General features: G+C 36.7%; 1 protein-coding gene across 2 annotated transcripts in view; it reads right to left on the bottom strand.

Annotated features, from left to right (window-relative positions):
- mier1a (mesoderm induction early response 1a, transcriptional regulator) overlaps positions 1-26264 on the bottom strand; it is a 72115-nt gene that overhangs the window by 12355 nt on the left and 33496 nt on the right. For both annotated transcript variants that reach the window (XM_051932722.1, XM_051932723.1), the window contains 6 exons: positions 18669-18885; positions 14593-14718; positions 13345-13409; positions 13146-13218; positions 5651-5802; positions 2231-2312 (listed from right to left, as the gene is read on the bottom strand). In XM_051932722.1, the coding sequence (XP_051788682.1) occupies positions 2231-2312; positions 5651-5802; positions 13146-13218; positions 13345-13409; positions 14593-14718; positions 18669-18885 (715 nt within the window). The remainder of the gene's footprint in view (positions 1-2230; positions 2313-5650; positions 5803-13145; positions 13219-13344; positions 13410-14592; positions 14719-18668; positions 18886-26264) is intronic.

The following is a 26264-nucleotide window of genomic DNA, read 5'->3' as shown; positions in this document are numbered from 1 at the left end:
TACTCAAGAAGACGAGGACCCACTTCTCTGGCGGAAAAATGCTGCCGGGCGTTTTCCCCAGATGTCGCGAGTGGCACGAAAGTACCTGTGCGTCTGTGCCACAAGCACACCATCGGAGCGGGTTTTCAGCACCGCAGGTAAAGTTGTCGGTCCACAACGTGCCCTGTTAAAGCCGGACAAAGTAAACATGCTGGTTTTTCTAGCGAAAAATCTTGACTAGATTGATGCCACTTGCCATTCGTTCCTATTCGCACTGTGTTTATTTTTATTTATTTAATTGATTCAGGTATTTTTATTTGGTTTACGTTAAAAACAATATTGGAAAGAAGACTGGAAAGAAGTTTTTGTTTAGGACTATTGCTTTGCAATACGTTTTATAATATGGATGATGTTTATGTTAATTCAACTCTGGTTGACTGTTGTGGGTCTATTTGCACTTTTTTATAAGCTGCTCTTCTTTGTTATTAAAAGTTGTTCAGGCAGTGTGATTTAATTTAATTGATTTGTGTGCGCGTCTCCGCGCGAAAACTGTTCTGGATGTTTATGTTAATTTAATTCTGTTTGACTGTTGTATTTGCACTTTTTTATAAACTGCTATTTGTTGCTAATAAAAGTTGTTAATATTGTTCTGCATGTTATTTTGTTATTGTTTCAGTATTAGTGTTTGATATTCATTTTCTGAACGGTTTAGGCACAAGCCAACAGTTTGGTGACGCTGTCTGAGCCTTACGTCACATTTTTTTTATTATTCACGGTAATACCGTATACCGAGGTAAAATAGGGAGGAGGTTTGACGGTATCAAAATTTGGATACCGCCCAATCTTAATGTCAATACTTGGATATTACAAGAGATAAAAACAAAACATGCAGCCACTTGTTCTTTTTCATTCAATTTAGCACTTTCAAAATGATATTCTAAAAGCAAACACTAAATGGTACGATTACATTTCATACTTTGTACCAAGTTGAGAAAAATGTACAAGCCAATTCAGTATATTGTGATGCCAGAATATGTTTGACGGTAAATTATTAATCAAATGGAAGATTATCATCCAGTAGATTCTGTGTGTGCACAGGCACCACGATTCAGTATTGAAAAAAATCATGATATTTGGTCTTCTATTTTTGTGTGAACAAAAGCTACAATTCCACAGAAGCAAAACACATTTCAATCTATTACCCAACCATCCATTTTCTTAACCTGCTTATCTTGGGTAAGGCTGCAGGGAAGCTGAAGCCTACACCAGCAAGCATGGGGTACAAGGCTGGAACAACCTGTGGACAGGGCACCAGTCTACTCGTTCAAAAACAATCATGGCAGTAAACACTAAACAAAGGTTAAAAGTATCCTGCCTTGTACCTGGTCTTCTTAGGATCCGACCACTAAGACCTTGAAGTGGATTAAACAGACTCGAGAATGTTAACTTTTTTTTTTTATTATTCTTCAACTTATCATATTAAGCAGCACAATACCTGAATTCTGTTTTTCCAATTCCAGACTGGAAAGCTTCTGAAAGCATTTTGCACATCATCTCCATGTTCACATGGTGCCAAGGAGATACTCATATTTCCTACCACATCACAAAGTTACGTATAATAGATTAACTGGGGACTAAAACGTGACCTTATGAGTGAATGCATCCCACAACAGTTTTGTGGCTTGTTCAGTGTGCCTTCTGCATGATCCAGTATAGGCTATGGTGTGCCATACAGCATTTACTGGAAATCATGGGGTTTGGAAGTAAATCAATAGTAGCAGTACTTTTTCTTATTATTCTTCCTATATAAGTACAGTGCAGAGTGCTTTTTTACTAAATGACTTTGGTTCATTATAATAGCTTTGTTGGTCTTTTGTGTAAATTCTGTAGGCCATTTTGTAATGGTTTACTCATACTTGCACTGTTTGATCTCGGTAATACTTTGAGTGGTGATTTTAATGCTTTTGTGCTATTTTACTCCAATTTTAAGTAAATAAGACCTGTTTTCCTTAACTGTTTTTCCATTAATCTCATTAGTAACCTACAATTAATATCCTATTAACAAGACCAAGCTAGATCAATAATACTTTTACAAACATGTTTTTAAAGGATGCAAAATATTGTCTAATTATTGTTATCAAAGTCCGAGAAAATAGAGAGATCACTAAACAGAATGCACTTAAGAAAAAATACATTCAGGAGTTACTGAGTAGGATCATCTCAAAATGAATTACTCCTCATTGCTACTTACCTCTTGCAGCTTTAACATTAAATCTTAATCTTCTTAGTGCTTCCTCAGCATCAAAATTGCATTTTACCAGTTCATAAAGGGCCTAGAAAAGTAAAACATGCAAAAAATTATCCGTCAGGATGAATAAGAAAAAGACTGTTGAGCTATTCCTACTGTCATGAACAAAGAATCCTAGCATCATTTGCAGGAACCTTGTTTTAGTTTATTGTGAAGGGGGTTCTCAGCTGGCAAAAGATTGCTATGAGCAGAGGCATCACCAGGAAGTCAGAGTACTGGACTAAGTCTGGCAGCAGACCCCCCAACACAGAGAGAGCACCAGAAAGGTCCTGTATATGTTAGTGTGGGAAGTATAGTTTTCACTATGGAGTGTTACGGCATGTAAATATGTAGGGTAACAAGTATGAACATGTAAGAGGTATTCTAAATGAAAGCTGGCAGTAGAAATTACTGGTCCTTTGGCTGAAAACACAACAATAAGGCAATGCAGCAAATGCTAGAGGGGACAATGCCTCCAGACAGCTAGTGGACATTTGATCCTGTGACAGAAACATATGGGTCTGTGATGTCCTCCTGGAAACTGTGATGGTGTCTTGTGGACCAATCCCTTATAGCCCTCAGAAGTCGACAGGCCCTCCAACGGGCTAGGAATGTGAGCTGGGAGGCATCCTACATTTAAAATCTTACTCTAAACAACCAGTTTATCTTAGAGAGAGACAGAGAAAAAATTAAAAATCAGAAATGGGCATCTAAAAATTACTCAACTGGACCACTGGAAATGACCCAGCAGGATCACGGCAGAGCAGTGTTTCTTAAACTAAGGGTTGTGACCTATTTTGGGTGGCATGATGTCTGAACTTGGGTCATGGTGAGTCATGAAATAGAGCAGTACTGAATGGGAAAGTGTCAAAAAAACGGTTTGCAAAATACCTTGCGAAGGGTCACAGCGGGCATGGGGAATCCACCAATTCCCCCACCCCAGACGATGATCTGCAGTGATTCTACAAAGGAAATGGATCCCCAGGATGACGCTCTGCAGCAGTTGTCGGTCCCAAAGACACAAAAGAGGCAAAATTGGGTCGCAAGAAAAAATGTTCAAGAACCACTACCACAGAACATCTGACATCCCCGCTACGACAAGGAGGGGGGAGAAAGTATAAAGACACATGTCTGTGAGAACTGTGACATGCAGATTCCTCCCAGAGGAGGCTGGGTATTTTAATCTATATTTCCATAATAATAATAATTCATTACATTTATATATCTCTTTTTCTCACACTTCCTGTAGAAAATATTATATGAATAACATCAAATCAAGACATCAAATCAAGCCCTGTATGGACTTCCTAGACATCTTAAAAGCTTAGTATCTGTACAGGACTATTCAGCATGTTTTAGAGATCAGGAAAAGGGGTGACTTCCGAGAAAATGGATCATCAGGAAATGGCCATGAATAACTACAAAGTAAACAGATAACTATTCATTCATATGGAGGGACTGATCAGGTATGCAAGCTTTAGTAAAATAGTATGTCCAAAGGGAATCACCACCAAAAAAGAAATGCTATGATAGTGATGATTGATGATTCCAACAGTTTGTCGTCAGATTAAATTGCCTTTCCAGGAGGGTTTGGGTTTATGTGAAGTAAATATTTTGTTTGCATTTATGCACATTCACTAATCAATATGCACACTAATCCCAACACAAACGACACACCTGGTAAAATAAAATGTGTGAACTACAGGCAGGGAACTGCTTGGCAATGTAAGGAGTGTAAGGTACCCACTTTGTCTAATTGCAGAGATGAACTGTTTTGAACAGTTGAACAAGAAGATTTTTCGAGTTTCAGATACAAGAATTAAATGTATATAGTTCATTGTTTTTTCAGCAGAAAATGTTAAGTCATATTGAAAACATGCTGAAGGCATACCTTTGCAATTTTATTTTCCCAAAACTGTTGCATCTGTCAATGTTTTATATTGAAAATTGAAAGGTATGTGTCAAATTATTGGCATACCACATTTTAGCTCAACTGTATTGCAAACATGTCTTTACTAGTTATTTCTGACAAATACAACTTCTGCTGAAAACAAACGACACCTGGGGTAACAGTGCAATTTAATGTAACTGTCAGATTCACTGAAAAATAGTTAAAAATGGTTTAGACCTTAAAAAATACAGGAACATAAGCAGCATGTAGAAAGTGTTCAAACCTTAAGTAAGTGTAGAGCCACTGCTGTGCTTGAAAGCAATTCCAAAGTTTGGTTATAACTGACCCATGATTATATTTTAAAGCCACATTGCAAACAATGGCTAATTGGATGGAGAGTTAGTTAAAGAGAGTGGGATGAAGACTCAGCAGGCTAGAACATTACAACTCATGGGAAAAAGATAAAAAGGGTGCACTTTACCGTGGCACTGTGAGGTGGCTTGCCTACTTATTCACCATCAGATGCACAGTGGTTCTACAGTCATTTAGGAAGACCCAGTGTGGCTAAGGGGGGTTCATTTTTTGTGTTTAATAATTTGCATTAGCTCTGTGCTTCTAATTTCCTACATTTTGTTTAATAAAGGTGCCATTTAGTTTATTCTGTTATAATGGCATTTGTCTGGCCAAAGATTACCCTGCCACGGGGTGATCCTTCTATTACAGGCATCTGCAACATTATTCTTACTAACTAACCAACAACTAGTCACTAACCAAAACTTTTGAATGAGGAGGATACTGACTAAGCATTACACTGGAAGCTTTGCAGAAGATCTGGTGTCCATACTAGCCTTGCCCATACTCCTAACTTACGTCTAGAGGCCTAGCCATTTTTTACTGAAAAGTAAAAATAGGCTCAGATTTGCAGTACTGGCTATCTGTGCTACACTAGGCTATAAAGTGCTCCAGTGTGTCAAGTCCAAGTAGAAGACATTTTTTGCAAAAACACAGATCTTAAGTACCCAAAAAGAAAACTATTTAATCCTTGGAATCTTTTTGATACCCTGTTCATAAAGATAACAAAAGTCAAATGAGATAAAGTATGCCCTTTGTTGAACGTATGAAGTTATACTATCCTAAAATCTCTTCCTTCAAAGGTTAACTTTGCCAAACTGGTCTAAGAGAATAGTCCAACAAAGAGCAATCAAAAATTAAGACTCCAATAATTGTTATGTGTAAGTTTAATCAAACCTCACTCAGAACAGTGAAGCTCGAGTCCACTTCTGAAGACAGCTCAGTGACAAGCATCTTATGAACATGACACCCCACGTTGTTTGAGGTGAAAAAGGCCACATGTAGAAGCGATAACTCATGGTCCTGAAGCTAAATGGAGGGAGTCTGGTATGATCCAATTAGATGAAAGCCAGGTTGAGGGGAATATGTCTTTCTTTATTCATGAATAATATTTATATCCACTGCACTCTTTTAAGATATACCTGTTCATTGTCTTTGATGTGAGATCCTTCAGGAATTGCATCAACACCTTTTTCTTCACCTGTTCGCTTTGATGCTTCAGTCAAAAATTCTACAACATTTATTTCAGACAGGATATCTGGATTCCACAGTAACTGGTCATCATTTTCATACACTACAAGGACAATATTACAGATGTTAAAAATCCTTCAAGATAAAGTGGGAAATTTAAATTTATGAAAATACTTTATATACTGCAGAAGTACAAGGGGCTCAAGAATGATTGACAATCTTGAAAAAAGACTTTTTTTTTTTTTTATATACAAAGTCCCATATAACACTTTAAGCTTCCTGTTTCAACACATTATTAGAAAAAGCTATCACACAAATTACACCTTTAGTATACACGAGCTGTATATACCCGGCGTTGCCCGGGGCAGAAGTAACCTAATCGGTCAAACACTTACATATATACCAAAGTAAACCTAATCGGTCAAACAGTTACATATATAAAAAAAGCGAACCTAATCGGATAAACAGCTTCATATATACAGAAGCGAACCTAATCGGACAAACAGCTAATCTATATACATAAGCAAACCTAATTGGTCAAACAGTTACATAAATACAAAAGCAAACCTAATCGATCAAACAGCTTCATATATACAGAAGCGAACCTAATTGGTCAAACAGTTATGCATGGGCAGAATGATTTTACAAAGATTATGCGTGTTAACAATCATTAAAAAGAAAAGATTGAGGAACTCTTCTTGTATATGTGATGAAGCTGGATGAAGCTGACTTGACGAAGACGTAGGTGGCATAGATTGGTTTTTCTAAAACAGAAGAAAAAAATGAGTATCTATTATTATTTTAAATTAGAATGAAAATGAGAACCTTGATTAGAGATAGATTATCCATATTAAAATATGTGCATGAATAAACTTTTGCTAACTCTGTAGCAAAAGTTTATTCATACAAATTGGAATGGGATGGCTTTGTGAAAAAGTAAAAATTACATAAAAATAAATTGAGAATGCGTACTTCCATTTGACTGAGATTATCTGTAATGATGAAAAAAAAGTTTAGTATGTTTTTTTTTCCATACGGGAAGGATGTAAAACCTTACATAGGCACCCTTCAGCCCGTACTGAAGGGTAGTGTCAGATTCTTACTGACTAAAAAACACCCTTTTTATTCCACAGCTACCCGAAAAACCACTATTAGGCATTACTTTGGGGTGGCAGTAGTTTAGTTATGAAACAGCTGGGTCCTGAAAAAAATCTGTCTTATTAGTGGCTTCATCACATATAGAAGAACAGTTCCTCAATCTTTTCTTTTTCATGATTGTTAACACGCATAATGTTTGTAAAATCATTCTGCACATGCATAACTGTTTGACCAATTAGGTTCGCTTCTGTATATATGAAGCTGTTTGATCGATTAGGTTTGCTTTTGTATTTATGTAACTGTTTGACCAATTAGGTTTGCTTATGTATATAGATTAGCTGTTTGTCCGATTAGGTTCGCTTCTGTATATATGAAGCTATTTGTCCGATTAGGTTCGGTTTTTTTATATATGTAACTGTTTGACCGATTAGGTTTACTTTGGTATATATGTAAGTGTTTGACCGATTAGGTTACTTCTGCCCCGGGCAACGCCGGGTATATACAGCTCGTAAATTATTAAACAGTAAAATCTTCTTCTGTAATTTGCTACCGTGGCAATTTGTGTGTCTGTCCAGGATTTTAAATGACCTGTAGCTCGCAAACCGTTGCACCTATACACTTGAAATGTGGTACACATATAGTACGTCACGTCTACTATCCGCTTTATGGGTGATGATTGTTTTAGTCTTTTTATCTTTATTTTATTTTATTGTACAATCAAGTCCTATCTGCGCACAGCAGGGCAGCCGTGGGCGGATGCGTATGGTGTATTCACTCGATGTTATCGTGCATTGCGCTGTCAGTGGTATTTTGATAAAAGAATTTGAACAACATATAAGAAGCGTATAAATTATTAAACAGTAAAACATTAACATTTAAGAAGTAAAGTTACATTGAGTACTACTGCAGTGCCTTCGGGTATACCTCATTTTTTCTTTGCCCATTACATGCTTAAATGTATACATTTTTTGGTGTACCTACCCGAGAACACGCGACATATAACCGACCGTGGGAGAAGCATGGATTTTAAACACGCGTTGAGTTCATCTGCTGGTCTCCCTCGTGGAATAACTGGTAATGTTTGAGTAAAATCTACAGCGAGTAAAACGACATTACCTCCTTTTTTTTTTTTACGATCTCTGAGATCTTGCTTTTTTCGGTTCAAGGCTTCATAAGCTCTTTTATGTTCAATGTTGTACTTAATAAGTACTAATTATCCCAAACCATCATCTTTGAATGTTGCAAGACTTTCGCCTTGTATGTAGATCGGGGTAATTACATTCATTGCATTCCTAGTCTGAATCACAATGTGATTGTATGGGTGGTTACCTGGCACTGTAGGGTTGCCACCCGTCCTTTAAAATACGGAATCGTGCCGCGTTTGAGAATGAAATTGTGCGTCCCGTTTTGAATCAATACTGGACGGGATTTATCCCGTACTTTTTTTATAATTTTTTTTTTAAAGCAGCGTCTCATGCAAATCATCCCACACGCATTTTATGAAGATGCCTCCTTTCCTACTTTTGATTGGGTAATACTTGATGTCATCGTTAGTTTGATTGGTGTTTTTAACTGTCCAGTGAGTAGGGCGTGTCTTTCAACTGTAAGCAGATTTTTTGCACTGGTATCACTGACCTCGACGACGGCGACGTTATACGTCAAAAATAAATTACGATAAATGACGATTTTAGCGATACTTTATTACGACGGCGGCTACATAGACACGATCAAATAAAAACAAAAAAATCAAATAATCATTCTACATTTTCAAAACGTCGAAAAAACGACGGAATGAAAAAAAGGCCCACCCGACGACCCACCCATTCCATTTTTATATATATATAGATTAAACATGGATTTTCAGCTCAAGTAATATGGTGAGAGTTCAGAAAGAACACATATACAGTATATAAATTGTATAGTGTGGTTATGTACTGGGGGGGGGTCACAAAAACAACCATTTTCAGATTTAGTGCATCCAACCTAGAGAAGTTGCCATAAGAAAAAAGAAATAAACTGAAAAAGCTGTAACTATCACTAAACCACTGCAAGTAAATGGAACCAAATCCAATAGTTAAAAACACCCGAGTATGAAATTTTTGATGAGCACAATTAATACATTTCTCAATATTATATAAAAAAAAATCGTAGGACAAGACGAGACGAGACAAGACTTTTTCAGAGAGATAATTTCAAGTCCCGCAAGGCGAGACATTGTGCCAAGAGATTTAACCACACCCACAGTCCACTCACTTCTCATTCTTGTGAAAGCTATTGTCAGACACAGTACCTGTGCTCTCAGCTCTAATAAATTTTTACGTTTTCCTCATTTTAATACAAGACATACAATTTATCAGTTTCCTTCGATGTAGTCCTTTCCTGGACAATAATTTTATACGTTCTAGATGAAAAGTCAATGACAATGGCGAAGAAGAAAGGGCAGCACGTCGAAAAGAGGCCCAAAAGCGTTGGAGAGAAAAGAATTCAAAAAAGTACAATAATAATCTAAGTGCAAATTCAGAAAATAAGGAAAGCTATAATCAGCCTGGACCAAGTGGAATTGAAAACCTAACAGGTCCAAGCAGAGGAGGAAATAAAAGACAAAGAGTAGAAGACAAAGTAGAACGTCGTAAAGAGGTTCATAAACATTGGCTCGATACACATGCAGAGCAGGTTAGAGATTATGAAAGTACTAAAATTCGAAAGTCTCAAAAAATTGATAGTAAAGATCGCATTAATAACAAACAAAAATTATTACTTGGTGAAATAACGGAACGGCGAAAAGAGATCAAATATATGGACATAGGTGATATGACAGAAGAATGTTCGGCTTTAAAGTTTAAGTCAGAGACTTGTAGATTGTCTAATTCACGGGTGTTGAACTCCAGTCCTGGAGGGCTGCAGTAGCTGCAGGTATTCATTCTAACCATCTTCTTAATTAGTGACCAGTTTTTGCTGCTAATTTACTTCTTCTGCCTTAGTTTTAATTAACTTGACTCAGGCCCCTTTGTTACTTCTTTTTCCTTAACTATTAAAATGAAGGGAAAAGAAGTTAATTAGTATTGAAGCCAGGTCACTAATTAGGAAAAGGGTTAGAATAAAAACCTGCAGCCACTGCGGCCCTCCAGGCCTGGAGTTCGACACCCCTGGTAACTCATGTTGCCATCAGGGAAAAGTTGAGTTTCTTCCCAATGAAGAGGCGGATCCGCGAGAAATAAAAGATTTATTTGGTGAAAGTGAAATCCACAAACACTACAGGGTAAATATCCGAATCTACAATAATCTGTTCGCTTTCACATCATTCAATGCTCAAAACGTAGATTTACATGATTCAGGACCATATACTATGAGAATCTGTGGTCCCACAACAATTAAAGCTACTACAAGTTTAATTTTAAAGAAACCACAATTCGGTAAGGTTTATATTTATGATCACGGAGAAGCGATGCCACATAGAATCGAAAGAGTTAAACGATTGGACGTATTACAAATTCTACCGCAAATAATAGATACAAATCCATACGTCCAAAAGTATTGCACTTTACATGAAATTTACCTGAAAAACACTGACAAAGTTCTTGGATTTCTATATGAATCCGAAAGATCACGTTCGCATATATAATAAACCAACATGTGACGAATTGTCAGCAATAATACTTTTGAAAGACAGAGATATCAAAGACTGAGTTGATATTTGTGTTTATCCAAAAGCATAGCACGATTCATTGCAAGCAGCAGATCAAGGAAATGACTAGCAAGTAGGGCCCGCACAGGGGTTAGCGAGTGAAGCGAGCAATGGGCAAGAGCCCCCTAGTAGTCAAAAAAATATATATACAAGGATCACTCATTTCTTGGGGCTGTTATGCTACCATACTGGGGCACTTGTAAGAGGGCAGTGTGCCTAAAAAACAAGGTCAGTCTTTCAGAATGCTGACACTTCACTCATTACAGGTGGATATTCAGTCATGGAAGTGTGCAACCAAAGCCACTGCTGGACTACTGGATATGTTCTAGTCTATCAATTAAGAGAATTAAACCTCTTCAGCAGAAAAACCTACATGGTGACTGCATCTAGAACTTCACTATTCCGAGAAGCATAAAAAAACTGATTAAATAGAATTGTTTGACTTAATGAATAACACACTTGAAGTTGAGAAGATTATAAAAAATTAAAGACAGTGTATTAAACTCAAACACAGCCTTAGTCATCTGCTAACCCAATGAGCCTGATAGGTAGAATGGTGGTTCATTGTTAGGAAAATTTTACTTTCTCATTTCTCATAAAACACAATTCACAAATAAAAGGGATGACTGAAAATGATCAAGGTTTGGAGATGACCATCTCAGTATAACTTAAAATTAATTCAAAACCTGTAATCTGAACTAAAGGTATTACTAGAAATAATCAAGGTTAAAGGGCAAAAGTGCTCCCTAAAATACAAAGGATCTGAAAAAAATGCTCTTTAAATTATCCATATTAGAAATAATTGAATAGGTACTATTGCCAAAGATTAAATATTCACCTTTAAAACTCCAATCCTATCTAAAGTTATGCTTATCATCTTGCCTAAATGCTCCTGTTTGGAAAACTGACTTTTAATTTTTCAACTCGCTACTGGAAAACAGGCAGCAAACACAAAGGACATCCAGTTCCCATGCAGTTTATTGTCACAAATTGATGAAAGAAGCCTCACACAGATTCATAGTTACACATGCAGGATTGTGGGATGTGGGAGAACTGGCAGCTGAAACACAAGACTCAAAGTGGCTGTTTACCATGTCTATACTGGAGATAGCACGTGTTGCTCTATTTGTTAATACTAAATTAAAAGTTATTCAATGGTTCAATGCTTTGAAGAAAAAGTGACATCTTCCTTTTAATGTGACATGTAATGTGTTAACAGACACACAAAATTACCAAAATGTACTGTTAGTAGGACAAATAAAATGGCATACTTCACTGTTAAATGCAAATCTTTAGATACTGAATTTGTGCCATTTGTTTTGCTTTTGAAGGCAAAAAAGGTAATGACAGCTCAAGTAATTTTCTAATCCTGGATATCTACACGGGCATAAGTAAGAACAAAATATGACCACTCACATAAGACAACTTGAAAACATCAAAATGAAGTCTGCTTAACAGTAATTCTGAAATAAAGGATTCATATGAAACTGACAAGTTGGATTTCACTCAAGAAGCCTTCCAGTTGGGACAAACGTTAAAAAAGGGACAGATTTGGAAAATTCAAGCATCAAGAGTTTCTGACATTTAAAATTTGAATTAGTTAGATTTATCAGTTAAATATTACACTTAATTACATCTTTCTTGCTGTTAATCTACACTCTAGTGTGCTGTTATACTTCATGGGCAGTGTTATACTCAGCTATACTATCTTGACAGAATTGTGGTAACAAATTAAAAGTAATGAGTAACCTAAGGTAGTATAGTTCACGGTCATGATTATTCCAGCAGCAAAGGGGGGAAACGCAAGAAGCACATATACTGGGTCCTTTGCCAGGCTCAGTCACACAGCAAAGGCAGAAGCCAAGCCAAGATGCAAGCAATCAAGTAACAAAAACCTATAAATGAAGCATCATTTTGACTAACTATATTTATTAAACACAAGAAAATGATCACAGGTGGCATGCATACTTTTTGATTCAATGTGGCTGATGATGATGCTTAAGCTTTTTTTTTTAATGCAATTTAATGACGTTGGAGCATTTTGACAAAGCAAAACTCCACACGATCACTTGCACATGTAAATATGGATTATTAAGAAACCAGGCTTCTATATTAACCGTGTTATTCACCTGAACCCTACTGTCACAGTACTAAGATATTCACCTGCAATAGTTTAATACAAAAGCATCCTTTTTTTTTTAGCATCTGGCATCTAGAATCTCAGAATCCAGCATTCAAATGCTTCAATCTGTCAGATTTCCTTTTGATGTGGAATTATGGATGGATGAGACAGACCAACCAACCAGTATTAAATGCTGAGCACTTTTCTCCTCTTTGTTAACAAGGCAGAAGTCCTGAAACTAGCATACATGCATGCTCGAGACAGAATGATTGTGAAAAAATTATTAAATGGAGTTTCATACATGTTAAAAAGTGGATTTCCCCTTGGGATTAATAAAGTATCTATCTATCTATCTAATACTACAAAGCAATAGCAAATTCTGAATTATCACAAATTAATCCATTACTTTGCTTTGAAGGTGAAATAATCCTATCCTACAATTAAATTTTGATATTTCCAACACAAGTTTTGTTCTGCATTTAAAAAGATAATGCAATTTAAAATATCAGCCATCTTTTCCAATGACCCTGTATATTTTTACCTTTCTCATTCTCTTTGTATTTGCAAAGTCCCACTGGTGTCTCAGCCTGGAACATTGATCCAACCATTATTTCCTGAAAAATCATATAGTACATTTAAGTTTTCTTTTACATTGTTTTCATTGTCCTAAATGGTGCCATGAATGCCAAATTTAAAATATTCCTGCTATATTATGCATTTGTCAAATTGATCAGATTTACCTTTTTCCAATCTTCAGATGGGATATAATCTTCATCATCATCTGATTCTTCATCATTGTCATTACCTTTTTTGAATAAAGATGACTCATTTTTAAAAAAGATTTTTTTAATTACTTGGACAATCATTAATACGTCAAGAACTTGCCTTTGGAAACTACGAAAATAAAACAGTGAGAGCTATAGTACTATATTTAAGACACACAGATTTCTGGGCCTGGATGGCCACACCAACAGGTTTGTAACAAACCTCATTTTCACTGGTGGAGTATATTGAAAACTTAGTCTATTATTATTATTATTACTCTTTTTGTACTTATTTCTGCTGCTTCAGTATGCATTTTATCTTTCACAAAAATTAACATTTATAAGAATGACCATCTCGTTTAAATAGCTTCTAAAAATAAATTTTATTTCACAGTTGAACATCACTTATCACCACCATTCTGTGTATAAATAAACAAACATTAAATAAGGATACCTGACATCTGCACACCAAAGTACAAGACAATAATAATGGGACTATGGTCTAATTCCATGGTTTTTTTTTTACTGAAAATAAGTCCTCTCAATGCAGTGTGAATGGTACCTCACAAATCTGCACTTTTAATGCTCATTTATTACTTGAATTAAATGGATTAAAATATAAAACTACATATGTGTTGGTTGCAAAAGTATGAAAACCATTTCACTTGTTACAATAATACTTGCATTTTTAATCTCACAAAACTGGTCAGACCTTAATCCTAGTGAAGGTAATTGCAGAAGTGACTAAATATACTCTGAATATCTAACTGCTCAGAATGTGGAGTCTCTTCGTAAAAAAACAAAAAGGCAGTGATGCCTACTGTATAAGCCAAGAAAGAATACTTAATTCTTTCAAAGCAGGAGAAGGTAATGAACAGTTCAGAACAGCTTCTGTGGTAAAGCAAATAACCTCTTGGTTGTTTAATACAAAATATCATATTAAGGTTCTTGTTAGAAAAAGGACTGTTAACATGTCGATTGTGTATTGGAGATGACCAAAAATTCAAACTACACAATTTGATCATTTTCAAAGCTCTCAAACTGCACAGTCTCCACTCACATTAATGGGGCACTTAAGTAATCTTAGTTGCTAGCATACATCGAAACAGTCAGAAATCTAAATGAACTTCTATACTCAAAAGATTCAAAAGCATACATTTCTACAATTACGTGAAGGAAACCATGTGTAGAAGGATAAGCAATAATGTACTTAAAGCAACCTACTTTCAAAATACTTGCACTTTCTAGGACGGATCAGTTCAGGTTTATTATGAGAAGTGAGTGATGCAGTCTGATCATCAATAGATGATCGAGTTTCATCCTCCTGTCCTGATGAATCTTTAATCATTTCTTCCTATAAAAAAAAAAAAAAAAAAAAAAAAAAAAAAACACACAAAAAGGACTTTCGTTACGAACACTAACTTTCACAACTTCATAAATTTTTGGGAAATGAAGTCAGCTAGCTAAAGTACTTCATCATAAAATATGCAAGCTGATAGGTGGTTTGCAGCTTAAACATATTGCTGCCTGTCAAACAGTCTAATTATATTATGTGACCAAGTATGGACTCAAGATAGATAAATTAATTATACTTTCTAATATAACATAACAGATTAGAAACTGCACAACCAGATACTAGTACAAGCATCAAAATCAAAATTTGAAAGTAATTGTCTTAAACAACAACGGTCATAATCCTAAATATGTAATAACTCCACACTCAAACTATGTGTTTAAGTAGTAAAAATAGATTAATATGATAATAAAACAATGTTGTTATGTATTTTAAACTTTTACAGATGGACGGTAACGCTGCCATTCTTAGATCTGTTGATATCCATCCTTGTATTTCCGGAACCTGCTTAGTCCAACTTTTCATTTTCAGCAGGGTGGAGCCTGTACTCAGTAACTGGTGCTGGACTGTGTGCTACTAGATCCCAAGGCATATTAAAAATGGGTCAATTTAAAATAATCTGAAAATTAGGATTTCCAGAGAAAAAATGTTTTCCATCCATGACTTGAGATGTATTGTTTCATAAGTTTATTTAGTTTTTTTTAATTTAGATATATACAGTCATGGCCGAAATTATTGGCACCCCTGGAATTTTCCTTGAAAATGCACCATTTCTCCCAGAAAATTGTTGCAATTACAAATGTTTTGGTATACACGTTTATTTCCTTTATGTGCATTGGAACAACACAAAAAGACAGAGAAAAAAAGCCAAATCTGACATCATTTCACACAAAACTCAAAAACCGGGCTGGACAAAATTATTGGCACCCTCTACTTAATATTTGGTTGCACGCCCTTTGGAAAAAATAACTGAAATCAAGCGCTTCCTATAACTATCAACAAGCTTGTTACACCTCTCAACTGGAATTTCCGACCACTCTTCTTTTGCAAACTGCTCAAGGTTTCTCAGATTTGAAGGGCGCCTTCTCCCAACAGCAATTTTGAGACTCTCCATAAGTGTTCAATCGGATTTAGATCCGGACTCATTGCTGGCCACTTCAGAACTCTCCAGCGCTTTCTCTTCAACCATTTCTGGGTGCTTTTAGAGGTATGTTTGGGGTCAATGTCCTGCTGGATCACCCATGACCTCTAACACAGACCCAGCTTTCTGACACTGTGCCCTACATTGCGCCCCAATATCTTTTGGTAGTCTTCAGATTTCATGATGCCTTGCACACAAGTCAAGGCATCCAGTGCCAGAGGCAGCAAAACATCCCAAAAATATCTTAGAACCTCCACCATGTTTGACTGTAGGTACTGTGTTCTTTTCTTCGTAGGCCTCATTCCATTTTCTGTAAACAGTAGAATGATGAGCTTTACCAAAAAGCTCTACCTTAGTCTCATTTGTCCACAAGACATTCGCCCAGAAGGATTTTGGCTTCCTCAAGTACATTTTCGAAAACTCCAGTCTGGCTTTTTTATGTTTCTGTGTCAGCAGTGGGGTCCTCCTGGCTCTCCTGCCATAGCGTTTCATTTCGTTCAGATGTCGACGGATAGTTCGAGCCAACACTGTTGCACCCTGAGTCTGCAGAACAGCTTGAATACGTTTTGAAGTTGATTGGGGTTGTTTATCCACCATTCGGACTATCCTTCGTTGCAGTCTTTTATCAATTTTTCTCTACCGTTCACGTCCAGGGAGATTAGCTACAGTGCCATGTGTTGTGAACTTCTTGATTATGTTGCACACAGTGGACAAAGGAACATGAAGATCTCTGGAGATGGACTTGTAGCCTTGAGTTTGTTGATATTTTTCTACAATTTTTGTTCTCAAGTCCTCAGACAATTCTCTGCTCTTCTTTCTGTTCTCCATGCTTAGTGTGGCACACTCAAGACACACAACTGAAAGGTTGAGTCAACTTTTCTCCATTTTAACTGGCTTCAGGTGTGACTGCTATATTGTCAGCACCTGTTTCTTGCCACAGGCGAGTTCAAACGAGCATCATATACTTGAAATAAAACGATTTACCCACAATTTTGAAAGGGTGCCAATAATTTTGTCCGGCCCATTTTTGGAGTTCTGTGTGACATGATGTCAGATTTGGCTTTTTTTCTCTGTTTTTTTGTGTTGTTCCAATGCACATAAAGGAAATAAACATGTATATACAAAAACATGTGTAATTGCAATAATTTTCTGGGAAAATTCCAGGGGTGCCGATAATTTTGACCATGATTGTAATAAGAGACACCTAAGGCAGGATTTTGAAAATACAGAGCAAAAGTAGTAGCTTAATATTGCAAACAATTTTTAGTACGGTACACTGAGACTGCAACAGGCCAATTTACTCTCTGAATGCATTGTTTACCAATTGCCATACAAGTTGGCTGCTTTATGAGATAAGGATTAGTATTGAATTCATTGCCACACTAAACTTTCCGCTATTGGAATTAGAGGGTTTATAGCATTAAAAGATCATCCCAAAACATAGCTGCCGATTATCTGAGCCCTTTAAATGGATACCTTTTATTAAGAAAGGTGCTTTTCAGCCCTTGTTACATCAGCAATCTCTCTTCTTGATGTTCACAAATTGAACCAGGTTTCACTTACGCAGTTTTCTTTTACTGACAGGGATTTTAATTGAAGTAAAGACCTTCACTCTTGCAGGACCCGCTTTATACTGTGTAACAGGGGTCATACTATTAGTGCTGCATGTGTTTTTATAAAAAAAAAAAAAAAAAAAAAAAAAAAAAAAAAAAAAAAAGTGCTTTACAGGACTCTAAAGTGAAGTGAACAACAAAGTGCATTTACTAACTGACTGCCACTGAAGCAGACAGCTGTTGTGGAGAGAAGTGTTACTCTCATGTATTAACATGGAATAGCATCAAAGGGGTGGTGAAATAGGATTGTCAACTGCTACTATATTTTATGTACATAAGAGCAATAGAACATGCTCCTGCATTACTAAAAAGAATATAATCCACTAAAAACTACCAATAATATTGGTGAGGCTTTATTATTTAACCATCTTGTTAATTTCTTTTTCTGCTGTGTATTTTTAAGAATACTAGTAAATGAATTATGCTTCAGAGATTTTTCAAGCCTGGTTGCTATCCATTTAAGGTCCAGCCATGTTTCTATAGAAACAGTGTTTTTTAGGCTGAGAAAAACAATCCAGTCTGACTTCTTACCGTGTGAAGAGAAGAGATGCAAACCTTATACAGGCTGGAGGCAAATTATGGAATGGGAACACACATTCTGTACTAAATGAAAAGGGGTCAAGAGTGTGGATTTCTAGATAAAATTATTTTTTTGATCCTCGATAGATCTATACTTTATTAATTCCAAGGGGAAATTCACAAGAATTCATTAACAATGTAGACATCAATCCTAAGTAAAGCACAAAATGGGCTTTTTACAATTGAATTTTTAACTCTGGAATGATTGTAGCTTGTAAAATCATATCTCAACATACTAAAATATAGTGAATTTTACTATTCTGTTTTGATTCATTTACATGAAACCTGAGGGTGGAAGGGTGCCCAAAATTTACTAAACAAGTGTAAATTGGAAAACACTGTAGAAAAAAAAAAACTGGCATGCAAATTAGCTATAACAATTGTTCCCAAATGTAGCACCTCAAAAACAGGTATTCGCATCGAGTCTAAATAGTCAGAAGCCATACCAAATGCAGCTTATACCAGGTAATTAATCTGAATCTAAGCACGTTTGGGCCTGGCCAGTACTTGGATGGGAGACCAAACAGGAAAGCTTGGGTTGCTCCTGCAAGAGGTGTTGGTGAGTCCAGAAGGGGGTGCTACCCTATAGTCAGTGTATGGATCCCACATATACGTGCCTTATTCTGTTGCATATCGCCACTGCTGCCACTGTTGTCATCGTTATCAACTTCTTCTAAATCTTCTTCCTCTTCTTCTTCTTCATCCTCCTCATCTTCTAGCCCTCCATCCTCCTCTTCTTCCTCTTCTTCATCTTCATCGTCATCTTCAGGAGATCCTCCACTGCCATATCCATACAAGCTCAACAGTTCCTGAATAGGCATTTCTCCTTCCTGTGAAGATTAGAAAGATAGACAAGTTAATGTAACACAGCTGTGCGCAACCTGCGGCCGTACGGCCGCATGCGGCCGTGGGCAAGGACTTTGGCGGCCGTGGACGTGTATATTAAAGTGTACGTAATGGCGGCCGTGCAGGTGTAGGGTCTCTGGACTCCAGCGAGTAAGGGGTCTCAATGCCGCGGAATCTTTGTCGGCCGGGTCGGTATGGTGACGCCGAAAGCCGATTTGGACTCTGAGATTCTACACTTGCAGGAGTCTAGAGACCCCAAACACCGCAGAACCTTCCTTAGCCGGGTCGGTATGTTGACCAAAATGTTGCCCTTTATATATTCATCGAGGCCTAGGGACTCTCGAGCTTACTCCGCATTTCCTGGGAGAAATGGGGTGAGATGGTGCAGCGTGGATAAACAAATGGAAGTAGCATTCGATGTAGCACTGCCATCTCCTAATGGTCTCCAGCGAGTCCCCTGACTTTGCAAGTCTGTCTGCAAACATGCAAGAGCAAGGAAGCCATTAATGGCGATGTTTTCCAAACTTCCTGAAACAATTGCTGTAAAGGTTTTTTGTCCTATATGACGTTTCGTAGACATTTTTTTACATATGTAGACCAGTAAATTGAATATTGTCAGATATATCATACTCTGTTTTAATGTGTAATCTGTAAATTTTTACATAAATCATAAAACATTATTAAGTTTACTTGGACTTACTGGCGGCCGTTATTAAAGTAAAAAGTCTGTAGTGCGGCCGTTATTAAAGTAAAAAGTCTGTAGTGCGGCCGTCAATAGCGGAAAGGTTGCGCATGCCTGATAACACTTTAGAATTTTACACTAAGCAGAATTCAGCACTTGGAAAGCAAGTCCAACATAGGGCCCACTTAACTCTTTCAGACCTAAATCTAAAAAAGGCCACCTGTGTATATTTTGTATTTTTACCATTAAAAAGGTGGCATTTCACACCATATGCAACTGCTTTAAGCCACCTTTTTTCAGCATAAATTCAAGTTTTCACTTAAGTCAGTTATGAATAGTAGTAATACAAAATTATGAAGGCTGTGTGCAAAAAGAAAAACAAGTATTTTTTTTTTTTATATTTTTCCTGCAAAAACAACATATTGAACTATTTAAATTACATTTAAAAAATAAAAGGCAAAAACCATTTTTTAAGCTACAAAAGTTACTTGTAAACAAGACTTCTTTTTGTAGCACTCCCTTTGCGACATCATTCCCTAGCATTTCTGCCCCTAGGCCAGATCTCTAACTGAAAAGCTATTATAAACTGCTTTGTTTCCAGACATGTCTTACACTATCCAAAACAGTACACTACATTGGTGTTATTTGTATTTTGTATGCTATTAAGCACAAGGGTGGAAATATTTTATATTTGAAATGTTAAAACAATGAGAATTAACAGAATGAATGAAAAAATGATAAACAAAACCATTTAAACAGTCAAGAAATTTACTGCCAAGTCTATTTTTTTCTATGGCCACTTTTACTTTCTCTTGTGAAAAAGGAGAGACACAAACCTTATTGACATAATAGGTTCATAGCTTTGTATAATATGTATATCTACAGCACAGCATACAGACTGCACTCCACTGACTAAAAACAAAAACAAACAAGCTTTTCAAGAAACTGCTCTAAACAGCTCATTAGAGTCACAGCCAAAGACAAAACCACTGAGAGTACAAATGCACTAGAGAATCATATGCCTTACCAATGTAAGACTAATCACAGGTGGTCCTGCTGACGTTGACATTGAAAGCAACCTTTTAATTCCAAAACAAAGAGCACCATCAGTAATTTGGAATAATTCTGGTTTAAACAGAGATGATGTAGCTCATAAAAACATTATGCGAAAAGTCTAACACTCTGTGAAAGCACCATTGCCAAAAAAAAATAAAATTTTTAATTGAATTACATAATGCAGTATAAGGAGGGTATGAAAGTAGACCAAGCAATATCCAGTCAAGCTAATGTTAGACCCTTGGCACAAAAACCCATCACTGGTTCACTCTATAACACTTTGCTCTATCTAGCAGACTCTCAAGGTAAACTAAGGTAGCAGAATGTGCTTGAATTAGCAAAATAAATTGATCCAATTAATGTGGCAAGCACAAAGGGGGAAATAAAAAAAATAAATAAACACCCTGACTAAAAGATCATCTTCTCTTGTAATCTTTTTCCCCAAGTTGCACTGATTTTGCTTTGTTCAAAATGTCAGACAGAAACTGAAATTCATCTGCAGGAAGAGGCAGATGCTCGCAAACAGCATACTTTCTACAAGTAAATTACAGGTAGTCCCCAGGTTACGGACACCCGACCTACAACATACGAATGGGGCCGCATCTGCGACACATGCGCCTCAGTAACTGCCGCTCTGTCATCTTCGGCCCGGGGACGCTGCAAGCGGTGGCTGGATGAAGGCTGGAGGGGGTCAATTTCGCTGCTCGTGCCGCATAGTGTCCGTCAGGCAGGTTTCACTGCCCGCCCCCCACTGCAAGTGGTGACCCTGCTGTGGCTGAACGGAGGCCATTGAGGGTGAATGGGGAGGCAGGGGGTAGCACTGTAGTGTGCCTCGGATGGCTGCGTGTTGAATGGGGGTGGTGGGGCGGTGGGACACTGCAGTCAGCATACTGAAGTGGAGGTGACTGTGATGTGGGCTGGTGATGAACCGCCCCTCGCTGCCCCCATTCATTCTCAATAGCAAGCCTGCTTGTACTGTTGCGCACATAGCAGGAAGTTGTCTCGTCAGTACAGGGTGGTCCAGATCTAATTCTGCAGATCCAGATCATCTGGATGACTTTGATTTATGCGGGGACGATTCCAGTTCGGCGCGAAGACGATTCTCCGTGTCGTCAGTTCACTCACTTCTCGATGGTCCGGGATTTTTAGGGTGATTTTCTATGTAATAAACTGAATAAGTTATAGTGTAATGAAAATTGCATAATTAGATCTGGACCACCCTATACATCAGACGTGTTGACGACTGGTGCCTAATCTACTGTGATAGTGTGTACAGTGCTGTACAGAAGAGCTCATCTTAACCTTTTGTCTTCACCCTTCAAGAATGACTCTGAAACAAATCTGATGCAAATGCTGGTGCTACAGTAAAGACGACAAAAACCATCACCATTGAAAATAAAGTAGAAATAATGAAAAGGTCAGAAAGAGGTGAAACTCCATCATTCATTGGCAGAGCACTTGGTTACAGTCGGTCAACAATAATATTTATTAAAGTAATGTACCTGTTCCGACTTACATACAAATTCAACTTAAGTACAAACCTACAGTCCCTATCTCGTACGTAACCCGGGGACTGCCTGTACTCAAAAATTGATAGGTGCACTGGCTTACAAGTAATAGAGTGAACACAGAAAACACTACAGCTATCAACGTCTGGAACAGAATGTAGTGCTTTGGCCACAAGCTACACTTAACAAATGGAAAGTGTCCTAATGCTACAACATTTATGCTGAAAACAAACACTGGCAAAAAAAAAAGCCAAACGCACTGGTAGTTTAATGTATATAAAATTATGATTCTGTAAATACAATGGCATGTGTGTAAATTTTATTTATGTTCACATGCTTAGTGCCATCTAGGCCTAAGCTATTTTTAAAAAAGTTTTATTTTATGCTGAACAGTTATGTTGATTTACGGATGTTAAAAATGTAACAAAAAAACTTAGGAGCACAGTTCTCAGCTTGATTTATTTTATTTGTGTATTTGCAAACACAAAATAGGTATTTCTTTTAAATTCTATTAATTGAAATAATAATCCTAAACACAGTATAAGGGGAATAAACTGGCATTTTTTTATAATAATCATGTACCCACCTCCTCTTCAGATTGTTATTTTCATGGACAGGATAAACATCCCACAGGAAATGTTTGGATTGTGTCCAGTTTGAGAGCCTATGCAGTCCATATCTGTTTTATGCAGATGATGCTGTTCCAGTAGACCATGATCTCTACTGTGTACCGGAATGCAGCCAAGACTTAGGACTTACACCTTCATTTCAGAGGTCAAGGTTCCCACTTGGAAAAGAGTAGCTTGCTCTCAACAATTATATGGTGAGCAGTGGCCCCAAGTAGAGGAGGTCAAGTAGTTCTGAATCTTTTTCAGCATGAGCTGAGGTGTGCTGGGTTTGTAGTCAACATGCTCACAGGTGTACCAAGCAGGGCTCCCTGGAAGATCGCCAAGGCACAGACTAAAGGCACACTTGTTGGGGTTATATCTCTTGACTGTCCTGGAAATGCCTGGGCATTTTCAAGGAGGGGAAAAAGAATATGGAGGTGTATTAAGTGTTGATTATGATTTGATAAATCTTAATTTTCCTGAATGTTGCACAGATTGTATTTTTACTAGGGATGCACCGATACTATTTGTTGGTATTTATATTGGTCTGATAACACTCCCTAGATAATTATCCTTGGGTATCAGTTTTGCCTGATGTCTTTTTGTGAGTACCATACTAGAAGGTCAGGTGACCCAAAATTTAAACTAGGTATAAAATACAAAAAGGTGGCTGGAATTAAATCAGTAAGTGACTGGACAAGTGGTAAAGAAACCACTATGCACTTATGTTAATAAATAAAATTTAAAAAAAACAAAACATTCTATTATATAAAAAAAATCCTTCGACGCGACGAGACTTTTTGCCTTGACATTTTTTCAAGTCACGCTCTCCTCTCAAATATTTTCAAACATGAGCTCAGCTCTCATTTGTGTGAATGCTTTTGTCAGACACACTTCCTGTGCTCTCAGCTCTTATATATTTTAACATTTTCCTCACTTTAATAAGTTCAGGATTTAAAGAAAACTTATTATGTCCAAATCTTATTGAAGAATTTCATCAAGAAGGGTTATCAACATAAAAAATGAGTACATGCACAATCCTAGCACTGATCGGTTACACATAAAATTGGTTAAATGTGTCCAAAAATGTTGAACGGTTACACAGCAAATTGGTTAAATGTGTATCAATAGACTATGCTGAAACAGTTGGTGGTGATCGTGCGCAAGATGAAAACAACTTTCAATATGCCAAAGAATATCTACAACCGTGAATAACATCCGGTCTTGCAATGCACGAATTACTGTAGAAAGAATGATGTATCCAAGAAAGTTAATGTAGTACATCTTCCACAGATAACAGACAACAAAGGAGATCTTGAAATGCCATTCGTATTAAAATGTTAACAGTTTCCAGTTAGAATAGCTTTTGCAAAGATAAATCTCAGAGCCAAACATTAGAAAAAGTAGTTTTATTTAATAAAGAGAAAGAAACGGAATTCAATCATGGGCAGTTATATGTCTTGTTGACGCATATGTAACAATTCCATACGCGAGCGGCATTACCACAAAGAGGTTAACGCGTAGCGCAGGCCAGGGGGTTGGCGAGCGAAGACCCCTAGTAATACAAAAAATAAACAATGCCGAATACTCCTATATCACAAAATGTCACTGTGCCAATGCCCATTGTGAAAGGATTGACAGTTCTTTCAATGTAGGAGAGTTCTCTTTTCACTTTGCATAAAGTAATGGGGGCTGTTTGGAAATGTTCAGGGGAAAAAAGAAAAGCAATCAATAATTTATGTGACAGAGAATTTGAAGGGAAGTGTCGTTTCTATACATGTTAAACACTAGCAACTTAAACATCAGAAAAAGTACCACTACTAGATTAATACTACATGTATTTTTGAGTAATCAGCCTGAATTATTAATTTATTTATTAATTTATTAATTAATTAATAAAGTATCAATCTATCTATCTTGTTATTAATAAATAACAAGGAATGTTTAAAATACAATTCAAACTTTATAACATTCAGTTATTTCATTTGTAGCACTATAGACTTGTGATGTCTTCATTTATATACAAGAACCAACTTAAAAGATGAAGAGGCATTGACAGAAGGTCACATGTCCAACATTACTGATGCAAGCACAAGTGTGGCTACTTAACAATGAACAGAATGCCCTTTGTTAGGGAAATTCTAACAGTATGCCTGTAAGGTAAATGTCAGAGAACACTTTTCTCTTTGATTTGGTCAGTTTGTGCACAATGATATTCCCATTTTTGTGAAGGGCAAAGTCAAAGTTTTGGTTTTCACGTGTGTCTAACTAAACAGCAGTGCCCATTTTATAACGATGTCATGCATTACAGGCGCACTACAAGCACAAAAAGCAGTAAAAATATTGATAATACAAAAAAAACAAAAAAAAAACGCATGCACACAGCACAAACGTACCTTTGTTAGCATTACGTTACTGTCACCAATCTGAAGAAATACGCAAGTAAAAATGTAATTCTATTTTGAGAACACACGATAACTTAAACTTCATGTGTAGACATGCCTATCTGAACCTAACATCCCAAGCAGACAATATTCTCCAATATTGGGCAAACAATACAGTTAGACCTTTCCTTTGACACAAAGGTTTATATTGGTACTGTGTACCTTTGTGATCAGCGACTAGCTTTTTAGTACAGCTGCAAGTGTTGTGATAGTGTTTTAATGCTATTTCTTTTTAAAGGGAATCTGCCTATAACAACATTTCAAAGCTTAATTAAGCTACTTATAACAATTGTAGCTTAACCATTGTAAAAGATATAGTGAAAATTCAAAGCAAATAGTCCACACAAGAATAAAGAAACAAAGTTGTTACACACATAGAATAAAAGGCAAAAAAATGTTTCTTCTCTAAGCTTAGCTTTCCTTGTCAAACGTCAGTTGTTAATGTACTTAAAGGTACTTTAATTTGCCTTCAGTATTCTCTAAATGTACGTCACTGCCCGTTCAATACAGCATATTAACTTTCATACTAAAGGGCGCGTAAGGCATGGTTTAAAACCGTGTGCCCTCCATGCTTTACACATAGCAAGTTAGGTCACTTACTAAGGCTAATCTATAGTCAGAGAGGCTCGAAATAGTTAGAATATACCAACTCAATTCAACTTGGGGGGATTGTAAGAACTTCCCATTAGACTATGCAGTAATTTATAGGCAAACATTTAATATAACTAAAATAACTAGCAAATTGCTGTTACAACAATCTTATTATGATTCTAGAATTATAATTAGGCTGCAGCTTTTTTTTTCTTCCACAGAAATTCCACTTTAAGAGTTTGTATCTGTTGTTGGCTGAATGATAAATATAACATTTTAATAAATCTCATTAAAATACAAATATTTAATGGCATATTAAATGCAACTGTATTGTTATATATTTATTAATGAAAATGTAACATCATTCTTTTCTTTCAAATCTACATCATCTTCCGGCGCTGCTATGAGCAGCGGCCTGCAATAGCAGCTCCTGTTTGTTTGTCTTCACTGTTATTGTTTGCTCTGAATTTCCCC

The sequence above is a fragment of the Erpetoichthys calabaricus genome, chromosome 10, assembly GCF_900747795.2.
Source record: "Erpetoichthys calabaricus chromosome 10, fErpCal1.3, whole genome shotgun sequence".
NCBI lineage: Eukaryota > Metazoa > Chordata > Cladistia > Polypteriformes > Polypteridae > Erpetoichthys > Erpetoichthys calabaricus.
This window is presented reverse-complemented; position numbering and strand designations above follow the sequence as displayed.